Below are 12057 nucleotides of genomic sequence, written 5' to 3'. Positions count from 1 at the left end.
CTTGGTTCCCTGAGCTTTGTTTGAAGAGAGCAAACAAAAGAAATTAGATAATACATTTATAGATCCGTTAAAAAAGACAAATGTAGAACTCTTATCAAGAACTGCCTTTGAGGTGGAGTTTTTCTTGAAGAGAGCAAATAAAAATGATTAGGTAATATACTTATAACTATTTTTTCCAATGAGATGCCTTTGACATTGCACATTTTGTTTACTCATAGCCATCCATCAACACAAGTACAGATATATTGGGGACATACTACTAATGATTCCATATGCAATCATGGTTTCATCTTACTGTTCACAATACTTGTTTGTCGTGTCTACTAGGCTAATGGTATTGCACTGGGCATAAAATGAGCTCCACTCCTAGGAAATTCAACAATGCTGTCTATGCAAAGCAATAAATCCTAAAAAAAAGAAAGTAAATTTTCACATCATTTTGTAAAACAAATGAAATGCAGTCAGACATGCTTCTAACAATATCCCTGTATGTTGTTTAAAATGCTAGGTACATTCACTCCGATTTTAGATAAACAAACCAACACTCTATCTTGCAGTTTTGAACCATTCCATTTAGCATATATGTGTGATTCATGTTGGTCCACTAACAGCAAGCCACACCAAGAATAATTGACAATCTATTAGGCGCCATGTCCAGCTGAAGATTCATTGACCCCTCGTCAATTAATTAATAAGTACATCAAAATTGTATGAATTGATTGATGAAGTAATGTGGCTGACAGATGAGACCCAAATGGATTATCAAATAAAAGGGTTGCTAGGATACATATGGCATGATTTAGAATGGCTAGATCACATGGGCATCTTAGTTGGGTGATGTTGACAACTTTTTCTGAACTAAAAAAGCTATTTTGCAAGATCTAGAAACTGGATCCTATTTGCAACAATCTCATAGAAAGAGCATTTTTCTAAAGAATCACCCCTACCTGATGGTAAAATGTCTATTCTTCACTAGTTCAATGTGGTGGATTATTTAATTTATTTTGAGAATGTAAACAGGTCCTTGCCCTGTTTATGTTCAACATGAAGTTGCGGTGCGTGCCAAACTCAAAGAAACACGGCCTACTTGGGGTACCTCTCCTCCATACTTCTTTGCAAAGGAGAATCTAGCATTCCTCCATAGTTCTTTGCAAAAGAGAATCTAGCATTCCTCCATACTTCTTTGCAAAGGAGAATCTCGCATTTTAAGGATCCCCCTAGACACCTATCAAGTATTACTTCCATGCTCCTAAATTTCTATATTTCCTCTCATATCCCAGCACACGTCTTCCTCCCATCACAGAAAGAGCTTTTTATCATCTGCCCCATAGAAATAGTATTTTCCCAAAGAATCACCCATACTTGATAACAAACTGTCTAGCATTCACGCATTCAACATGGTGGCTCATTGATTCTATTTTTGAGTGTGCAACATGGCCAAAGAGATCCAAGGCATGTGTACGTAAAGCACTTTGATTCCTCTCTAATGGTGGGCTTCCTAATCAATGGAGTGTGGAAATGATCCACTCTTGTCATGAATGGAGTTACCCTGTTTTTATTCAACATGAAGTTGACCCTTCCCATCTAGGAGAACAATCAAGTTGTGGTGCACACCAAACTCAAAATAAACATGCCCTAAAGATCTAATATGTTTTGCTTCAGATGTGTTGCTATTTGTGTGTTTATAATTTATGGACTATCTAGGAATAATTTGAAATCTCATAGTAACTTTCGGGTTGAAGTTTTTAAGAACTATAGGGGATATTTGTTTTGCCTAGCATACATGTGTTTTTATATAGGTGATGTTTCCTGACTGTTAATTATTGCCTTTCAATCACACAAGATGGTTTTAATAATGACTATATGTTCAGAGATCTCCTAATTTGGTCGAGAAGCTAGAGAAGTGGCTCTCGTCTCCAACTTTAGAAGCCCCTCAGAAATCTGGGAGTCTTTCCAGAACGGTATCTTTTCATGTTGTTGGTCCCGACAAGGAGAACATGAACTTCGTTTCTGATTGTGAAAGTGAAAGAAATTCGAACAGCATTATGGTACACCTACGAAGTCCATTCTAGACTTCCCCCTCTGTTTCATGTTGCTATAATGAGGTGCTGTTACGTTTCTTAGTTTTTTCTATGCTACAGTCGTGAAGATTAGAATTGTATCATTTGTTAGGATGTGTGTCAATGAATTAAGAAAAACTGAAGGGCCTTTCTTGGCTTTCTTTGTGACTTTCCTATTCTTTCTTGGTTAGTTTGCCAATGGTGGTGTCAATAAAGAAACATCAGATCTTCATGGTTCTCGGCATCACAGGAAGGTCTGTCTCTATCCACTGCATTACTGAGATCATAAAAAATTTACCTTATACTTTGCTGGAGTAGTGAAATCACAATGTGAACATACTCTCAGCCTTACGTTATGTTTTTATGCTAGTTGCTCATCTTTGTTGCCTGCTCTCTAAATTGGGGGCTTACTCCCCACTGATTCAGACTGACTAGCTGTTATATGAATTTGTTTCATCACAGGCATTGCTTGAACTTCTAGATCAAGTGGAAGATGTTATGGTTGTTGAAGAATCTATATCAAACGATGCGGTGTTTTGTTCCTTTAAGGGTGACAATGATTTGGGTGCTGTTAAGCATGTGAGAGATGATTATTCAGGAAGAACGTTTGCAACGATGCCATTACACAGAACATATATTGTCAACTTGGATTTAAATTTTCTTGTTTTAGAGGTATGCACTTCCTTGCTGCTGTTGCTACTTACTTCTTTGTAGCGGTAAATCTTCGAAAGGTTCTCATTATGATCTGGCATTTCTTATTTTGCAGGTCTCTGAAAAGCACAAATGTGTGGATTCAGCGCACATAAAAACTCCATATAAGGTGAATCGTCAATCTTTCATATTTGAAATCCCTGTTTTATTCCATATTTTCCTTAAAAGAAGTATACTGATGTTAACTTCCTTTTAGATTCTTCGTTTGCTCAATGAACAATGTGGGCAAGAGCGAGTTCTGTACTTGTGTGATGAATGGTAAGAGTCTGTGCTGTTCTTACCTTTGTGCCTTTGTTATTTCCTTTCTTGTTGACCTTGTTCTGACAGTTGGAGCACTATTTGTTCACTGAGATTGGATGGCCCAGATCTTTTATGTCAACGATATTTCTAAGAGACTTGATGGATTTGATTCTCATGGATCATTATCAATTAATATCTCATTGTTGTGTACTAAGAACGACCTAAGTAACCAGAGGAGAGAGTGTAGTGACCAATCCTTGTATAAGATTTATACTTGTGATCCATTTTTTTATTCAATAAAGTGAGGTTAATCATCAAAAGAAAATGAAAAGCACATAGACCATATAATGATCCCATAATCTTGAAGTGCTGGATAAAACATTCAAATGCTAAAACCATTCCTTAGGAGCTAGTTATATGCTATATTTGACCTTGTAAAGCTTTCAGGCTCTGTTTGGATGAATTGCAGAGGCTGCAGAGTTTTTTAAACTTTGTAAACTTTCTTAGTGAGAGTTTTGTGCATGACGGCATCCTTTTACATTTGATTTAGAAAGTTGCCACGTGTATGAGCTTGAATGAGATTATGCATATAATACCAGTTTGAAGTTTGAACAACTGGGTTGAAAATCTCGTTAGTCATGTTCGAATTTCTTTTTGTATTCATTCCATGTACTCTTTCACTAATCTGAATGCAAATATGGTTAATATCAGTTGTATCCTGTTTGCATTATCTTCTTCTTGTACTATGTTATGGTTTCTGAATATGAGTGGTTGTGAAATGTAGTTATCATGTTGCTAATGCTAGAATGCAGTGCGGCAAAGGAGCTTCTTGACTTGTTTTTCATGTATTTTAGGTTTGACAGCTGTATTGGACCTGGGGATACAATAAATGTGATTGGCGAGTTTGACAATGAGCAGAAATGTGTCGTTGACCACGACCACAATCTTATTATTGTTCATCCAGATTTACTAGTATCTGGAACGCGGGTAAAACCTTTCTTTTAAAATATTATACAAAGTCCATGTAACATGGACTTTGTACTCTTTGATTGCCTTCACATCAAGTGTTAAAGGATGTGAGCATTCATACACAAACACAAGTCATGTTAGATTTTTGGTTTTATCTAGTCATGATTTGTACTGATTTTTCTCAATGAACTATTCCTGAGGTTATGGTGGAAAGGGGATAATCATTTGGGTAGGTGATTTCAGGTGGGTGGTAGTTTTAGCTGTCGAAGACGAGCAGTTTTGGATGAAAGAATAAAATCAAATGACCAATCAGCTGCAGCTTTAGTTGGCACCTTGCTTCATCGGATTTTCCAGGTCAGTATGTCCATACCCTGGTATATTTGTTCAAATTTCTCATTATTGTGCAGGAAACAACTCAGAAGTGTATTGATTCTATCAAGTTATTGAGTTTCGTAGGCTGGCTTACTTCATGAGTCTCCTACCCGGGATTTCTTGGAAGAATATGCAAGAATTGAGGTGCAGAAAAACATTGAGAACCTGTATGCTATTGGAGGTGTATTACCACTCTATAGAACACATACTTTTAAGCATTATTGCATTCATCAGAATTCATGCTGGCCACTGCATATGCGATGGATTACCATTTGGGGCATTTCTCATCATGTGCAGATCATGTATTGTAAGAAGTATAAATCATGTCATGTAGACATACAATTATGACATTATGTTAGATTATGAATGTAGTTGTTTTAATACCATAAAAAGTAAGGACTATCAGGCTCTAGATCATTTTTACACCGTAAGTGCTTGACAATATGCATCTGAAGAGTAGGATGTAATGGCATTAGCATGCTAAATTCTGTTAAATTCTATTAGTTAAGCATGCCTTAATAAAAACTGTATTGAGATGGGGCCTCTTGGGAATTTCCTACGAATAGGATGTAATGGGCAAGTAGGTGGTACCCTTTGTTGTAGAAGCAAAGAGTGATAAAAGTACGTAGGCTGGTGAGGTGAAATGATGCAGGGAAATTTGAAGAGCAACAAAAACTGCAAGATTATCATGCCAAACACAAGCAATAACTTGGAGAAACCTAAGGTTTCCTCCTCACCCTAAGCTAGGGTTCCGAAAGCCTAAGCTTTCTTTCTCTTTCAAATTTAAAAATCACTTGGAATGACCCCCTCAAGGCCCTACACACCTCTTGTATATATAATTTAATATTCACATTAAATGTCCATACTATAATCAAAATGATAAAAAAAACTCCAACTTAAACGCAAAATTTATGATGACAATTTTACCCCTATGAACAGTACCTGCACAGTAACCGCGAATAGTACATGTAAATGGTACCCATAAATAATAACCAGAGAAGAGTAAATAAAATAGAAAAGAATTCAAAATCCCTAAAAAACTTAAAAACCCTAAAAATAAAGGTTGTGGTTCGTTGCTAAGGCCCTAATCAATCAAAATAAGGCGTGTCTTCAAATAGTGCTGAAAAATGTTGCTTTGGTATAAAAAATCTTTGTAATTGTCTAAAAATTTATTTTCATATGTAATTGTAAAATTTAAAGATTAAAAAATGGTGTAGATCAAACAGATCTATAAAGGCTTGAAAATCTTGAAAATTGATAGTTTAGATAATACATTATAAGATGTACTATTTTCAAGAATCTATTTTTTCTCATGTCCTTATATCTTGAGGTTGAGATGATCTAATTGTGGGTTTTCAACCTAGAAACAACCTCTTATGGTGAATTTTTGAGGTACACCTCAATTTAATTGTTTAGGGCCTCCCCTTTACATAAATGTTTTCCAAAAATAAACCCTAAAACTAAAATTGAAATACATATCCTTTGAAATTGAATAAAAATTAAAATTAAAATAATTTGGCTAGCATCATTCTCCCCTGGTTGGTGAAAATTCGTCCTCGATTTTTGAGTGTGCTGAGATGAATTTAGCATCAAAACCACCTGCTTCAACCTTCTTCTTCTTTGTTGGCTTAAATATTATTCATGGTAAGAGGAAATCCCCAAGAAACGAATCCTGGTATGTATTGTAAGGAATTATACAAACTTATCAAATTTGGCTATCCTTGAACTCACATTAAAATTCTATAGGAAACTTCAAACTCAATATTCTAGCCTTTAGAGGCTTTCTCAACAACTATTTCATTACTCTATGAAACTAGGGCCATAGTTTGCCGTCCTCAAGTCAACCACACTTCCATTGTGCTATTTTGATTCCGATGCCCTAAATCTCTTGATTGCTCTGCCTCTTCAATGGTCTTGAGATCTTCGAAGGCCGTGATTTTAATCAATCCCCTTGTTGCCTTCTCTCTATATTCTTCATAAGCAAGATCCTCTTATGAAATTAAAATGACCCAAAAAGTCATAATTTAAACACAAAAATTGTAATCACAATTTTACGACCCCTGTGAATAGTAAACTGTGCATATTACCTGTGAATAGTAGTTGCGAATACTAACAAGTGAGTAGTAAATAAAATCTAAAAAATCCAAGATAAAAAAACTTAAAAACTCTAAAAATAAACTCTCAAACTAAAATTGAACTGTATAAAAGTGGGTTCGAAAATGGGTCAACAAGGAGGCAGGGAGCAAAAAAGAATTGGGAGAGGTAAAATCATTAGTAAACTTGACATATTTGCTCTTTTTTTCATAGCAAAACATTGTGAGAGGGCATGGGGACGTCTTGGCATATTGGAGGGGTGGTGGTCTATGAAGAGGATGCTAAGCAAGGGATTGTTGTCCTAAGAGGGGAGATATTGCACAAAAAGCATGTGGCAGGGGGTGGTACGACATGGCATTTGAAGAAGCAATGATAATGAAATGACACGTCCAAGAATGGTCCAAACTCTCTGCGGACCAGTAAATAGTTATCCCATACCAGTCATGAGTTAGGGCTGAAAGGTGTGGTTATGTAGGATTTAAGGTATTAAATTTTTTTAAAAAATATTCGTTTCTTTATTAATAACTGGAGTTTCTACTTACAATTGCTCCAATACAATGCAAAAATAGGAAATAAACTTACTACAATCTAGGATCTTTTATTCTTACTGCCAAATAAAACTTTTATCACAATTGAATTCAAACTTACAATATGAATTTTAATACAATTACAAATCTAATTTAAGTAGGAGTCCTACTCCAAGTAGAATCCTAATCAGAATAGGAACCCTAAAACAATTAAGACTTCTAAACCAAATATGAATTAAGAACTGAAACAAAACTGATAGACAAGATTGGGAAGGATTATTGAACCTTTGCCTAGGGTTATCCCCTTAGGACTTATCACACCGCACACCCAATTACCAAAATGATGACACACTCTAATCCTTTGGTCCTATTGAATCCATTGAATTGGGAGCATATCTAGAATGCCCTATCACAAAACTATGGGGCTAAGAGCATGGACTACTGCAGGTAGGGTTTCTTTAGACCTTTTTGAAAAACTTCGGGGCATGCTATTATGTGGCACCTCCCTTAACCAACATTAGGGCTGGGCATGCCCCCTTTCTATGTCCTAGGTGGTGTGGCACCTCCCTTAACCAACATTAGGGCTGGGCATGCCCCCTTTCTATGTCCTAGGTGGTGCATGCCACCCCTAGGTCTCTTGGGGGTGGGAGTTGTGCCAGAGAGAGAGAGAGAGAGAGAGAGAGAGAGAGAGAGAGAGAGAGAGAGAGAGAGAGAGAGAGAGAGAGAGGGGAGTATAAAAAACATGGGTGAAGAGAATGAGGGGAGGACACCTCCTTATATAGGCCTTAACGGTCCTAGGGTATTCCACTTAGATTAGGATTCAGTTTGACCAAAATATTTCCTGATAATCTATGAGGTGAGAAAAACCAACTAGAGCCATCCATTCCTGAAATCAACTATCATGATTTAGGAAGGAATCTAGAAACTTTTTCCCCTGAATCTTTGATCCATATCTATTTCTAGTTGAATTAGGATAAGGCCACTCAAATCTCATCTTTTATTGTAAAAAAGTCTTGGTCAATATTTAAAGTCACAATAATATATTTTTCAACGTACTATATCTTTCAAGATCTTAAAGAATATCTTAAAACAAGTGGGAAATTCCTCCACCCCGAACCTCCAAACCCCAACCCCCAATAGGAGTCCATAATAAACTAGAAAGAAGTGGGGCAACTCACCTATGTGGGGCATGTGGCCCATGTGGGCTGCATGTCCCACTTCTTGTGGGTCCCCTCATGTGTTGGGCTAGGCCCTTGGCCCCCTACGTGGATCCCACAATGGCTCCACAAATCTGCAAAATATTGGGACTGCCCTTTTTAGAGTTTTAGTGCATAAAAACAATTTTTAAAACTTTTGAAAAAATATCCAAAAATCACATGAACATAAATAAAATTGAAAACATTATTTCCGAAGGTCTTAAAAATTTGTAGACACTCATTAATAGCATTAAAAGTGGATTGCTATCAATGGGTCAAGAAAAGTGTCTGTCAGGGCACTCTATCTATGTCAGAAATCGTGATCCACAACTAGCTTCTCAAAAAAACTCAATGGAACCCATGACCTACAGTCATGTGTAGGGCTATGATTGGCTCGTCAAAATTGGCCAATAAATGGTAGAACCATTTTTCTAATATGTGGATTATAGGTTCCTCCTTAAGAGCAAGTCACATGCCCATATCACTATAGTACAAGGGGGACTTTCTCTATGCACATGTACTTCTTAGAGTACGACTGTCATATGCACATGTTGTGCTAAAATTTGTTGAGGATTTTGGCCCCTAGCTCTTGCTCTCACAGGCCTACAACCACACACAGGAGACCACGAAGCTCTTTTGGCATTCAAACCATCCTTTTTTTTTTTTTGAAATGTTGACAATGTATTACCATAAAAGAGGAGTTACAATGCTGAGATAGTACACCCTGGAGGACGGGACTCTCAGCCAAAAAGAAAAGGCCCTCAGGCCCTATACAAAATGGGGCTAGAGGTTCGCCCCTTTACAAAATATACAAAGATCGGGTTATAAATAAATCCCCTTACAAGGTGTGTTATAAATTTACAGAGAGAGCAAAAGTTATGCTAAACTGCGTGTGGCCCACACGATGCAAGAGAGGTGTTGTGAGGCTAGTCTTCGTCATGGGCTTTGGCTCCGTCCTTCGCCAGGAGGTCTACGAAGGCGTTTGACGTCCTCAAGATATGCATCCATGAGATGGGCGTATCCCGGCATATAAGTTCAATCTTGTCATACAAAGGCATAAGATACCATGGAGTGGGAGCTTGCTTGGAGGCCCAGGTGATGATGTTTTGGGCATCTCCCTCCACTATCAGATGTTGTCCCCAAGATCTATCGAAACTTTGCAGGCCTTTGAGGAGCGCGAGAGATTCAGCATGCTGTGAATCTTGCACACCTAAGTATTCGGAAAAGGTGAAAAGGACATTGTGTTGATGATCTCGAAAGACTCTTCCCATCCCTGCATAGCCTGGATTGCCCAAAGAGCATCCATCGAAATTTAGGTTGATAGCTCCTTTGGGGGGAGGTTTCCAGGTGATGGATATTTCTTTCTCTTTGGTCTGTGTAGGAGAATATTCTTCCATTGAGGTAGGAAGTAGTTCATTGGGAGGCATTCAAATCATCCTTGGGCATCACTCCCGTCTCAACAAGGATTGACCTTCCTGAAACCCACAATGATAGTGCTTATACCTAGGGGAAAAGGGTTTTGGATAATAGCCCGGTCCATAGATCGCCTAACCCTGGGTTAGTCGAGCAACATACACTCCCACTGAAATGCACAATTTACCATATTTGTGATATTTACATAGTCTCACGGGCTTTAAAGGCCACAGACCCCAACAAGGGTAATAAGTTTCAGCATGGGATTTTATTGAATGATTGACGGGCTTTAAGTGGACAGGGAGGTAGAGGAGAAGTGGTTGAGTGTCACACTGGTATGGGCATTGGACGGAGTCATCCTAGAGTAGTGGCATGGGTTGATGCCACAAATGTTATGGCCGTTGCTTGACTCAATTTGGAGTGAAATCTATTGAAGCTACATGGTTCGGATAGGATGCATGGTGGATTGGACTTGAACCCCATGCCATATTGTGCAGGATCATCTTATTGTACGGATAGGATGCATGGTGGAGTGGCATTCACGAGTATAAGTAGGTGATGCAGCAAATTGTGCTCATGCCACAAGGAATGCAATTGAGACATATTTTAGGTTTACAAGATTAGGGAGACTGATGATATGAGCTAGTTCTTAGGTGGTGTCTGGATAGAGTTGGTATATGTGGAGATCTAGGACATTCAGGTGGAGTTGTGCAGCTTATGTGAAACTTATGAGCAAAGGGAAGATAATTTTGATAGCTGCAGGGAATTAAACAATATGTTGAAGAAGAGGTTGCTTGCATTGAGATTATGTTGGTGTTTAGTGTACCCAATTCATTGGATGGATGCTCTGGCATTGAGAAGGAAGAGGCGAAAGGCCATGTGGAGATACTATCTGTGATCCATGGATCTCCAATCTGGAAATAATATCCGAGCTCCTTGGCTAGTCCCTTTTAACTTTGAAAACTTAGTGAATCGAAACATCTAAGAAGACAAAGGAATGGAAATCAACCGTCTTCCCCATAATATATATTCATGATATGTACTATCACTGTGTCTGTGTGCGCACGTATCCATTAAGCATGAAATATAATTGTATCTGTAATAGTGGATCCAACGTGTGTTGCTCTAGCTTCTTGTTTTATCTATTGTCAAGCAGTAAATCTTGAATTGCAAGTAATTTTTGGTTCCTTAATGCATTTTTAGTTGTTTTGAAGCATATTTGTTTGTTGAACCCTACACATTCCTGGTATGAGTTCACACCTTCTCTTCGAATATAATAACCCTATTTTAATGCAGCTAATGAGAATGAAATGCGTGCAAAATTGATGGAGGCAATTCCGAGGATGTTGAATTGGTTCATTCATTTTAGGAGTTTAAAGGTAATTTCTGCAAGTATTTTGACCATAAGTTCCTAAGTTTTTTCACTCATTTTAGTAGTTCAACTGTAATTTTCATGGTTATTTCCCTTGAGGAATTTCTTTTCTGTAATTTACAGTCTCTAATATTTCTTCGTATCTTTAGTTATGCTTGTGTATGGTGACTTCGGTAGCTCACTTCATGCTTTCCATTAGGCATTTGATAATTTACATTAATACTGTTGTTTATAAATAATTAGCATAAATTGCATTGGTCATTCCTATCAAGCACCTGAAATGTGGGATTGAAGATCATCATCATTCGTTGTTTGATGTCAGCCTCCTTTGATGTCCTCCCAAACTTGTCTAGAAAAGGATAACCACCTTCACATCCATTTGTGTAGAAATCTATTTATCAGCATTGTCCAGATAGCATATCCACTATGGATCCCATGGTGTGATAATGGTGCTTGAGGTGATATTTGTCCCTGGGACTTCACGTCCATCGTCTTTTTTCATGCTACTACCTGCTTTCCACCTTTTTATTTTACTAGTTTCATGAAGAAAGAAACCCTTGGGTACACAGCCTGGCTACCATTTCTTTCTCTTTCTCCATAAATATGCAACGACAAAATCAAAGATATGTAATTCGAAGATGCACGAGTTATTCTGATATTTCTTAAATGATCCCCAATCTTACACCTGCAAATAATTCCCCAATACAATTTCGCCCCCTCCAATGACTGCGACTCAAGCAGAGATTGCAAAGGTTGATGACCTTTATATGAAGGATGCAAAATACAATTTTGAACATAAACACTCTCTAGCGTATGAGAAAAAGACTTTTACATGGTGGTCCATTTAAATTCAATCTAGAACCTCGAACATGCTAAACTGATCACTTGCCATCATCCTTTGTTCACTTCATGATGTCTCAAAAGGAACTCTACTAGTTTGCCATGCTGGGGCACTGCTATACTTCTCCCCTAACTCAGTGCACTCCTCTTTCCATGTAATATCATTTTAATGCATATTTCTAACATATGGGAAGGGTCTTCTTGCTGTTGAAGTATGCACAGAAGCTTTAATTTGTTGATGGGCTTGATATGCACACACACGA

At 37.7% G+C, this 12057-nt stretch overlaps 1 protein-coding gene across 3 annotated transcripts in view; it reads left to right on the top strand.

The window, feature by feature from the left end:
• EMB2411 (DNA replication helicase) overlaps nt 1-12057 on the top strand; it is a 55608-nt gene that overhangs the window by 1091 nt on the left and 42460 nt on the right. For 2 of the 3 annotated variants that reach the window (XM_020673113.2, XM_088867270.1), the window contains exons 3-11: nt 1872-2048; nt 2252-2314; nt 2523-2732; nt 2827-2880; nt 2968-3029; nt 3866-3998; nt 4224-4334; nt 4437-4533; nt 10879-10961. In XM_020673113.2, coding sequence (XP_020528772.1) covers nt 1872-2048; nt 2252-2314; nt 2523-2732; nt 2827-2880; nt 2968-3029; nt 3866-3998; nt 4224-4334; nt 4437-4533; nt 10879-10961 — 990 coding nt within the window. Of the gene's footprint in view, nt 1-1871; nt 2106-2251; nt 2315-2522; nt 2733-2826; nt 2881-2967; nt 3030-3865; nt 3999-4223; nt 4335-4436; nt 4534-10878; nt 10962-12057 lie in introns of all 3 variants that reach the window. The other variant, XM_088867269.1, reaches the window with a different exon arrangement.

Source organism: Amborella trichopoda, chromosome 5 (assembly GCF_054954075.1).
Source record: "Amborella trichopoda isolate Santa Cruz 75 chromosome 5, AtrichopodaSantaCruz75HAP2 v2.0, whole genome shotgun sequence".
Taxonomy (NCBI): Eukaryota; Viridiplantae; Streptophyta; class Magnoliopsida; order Amborellales; family Amborellaceae; genus Amborella; species Amborella trichopoda.
This window is presented reverse-complemented; position numbering and strand designations above follow the sequence as displayed.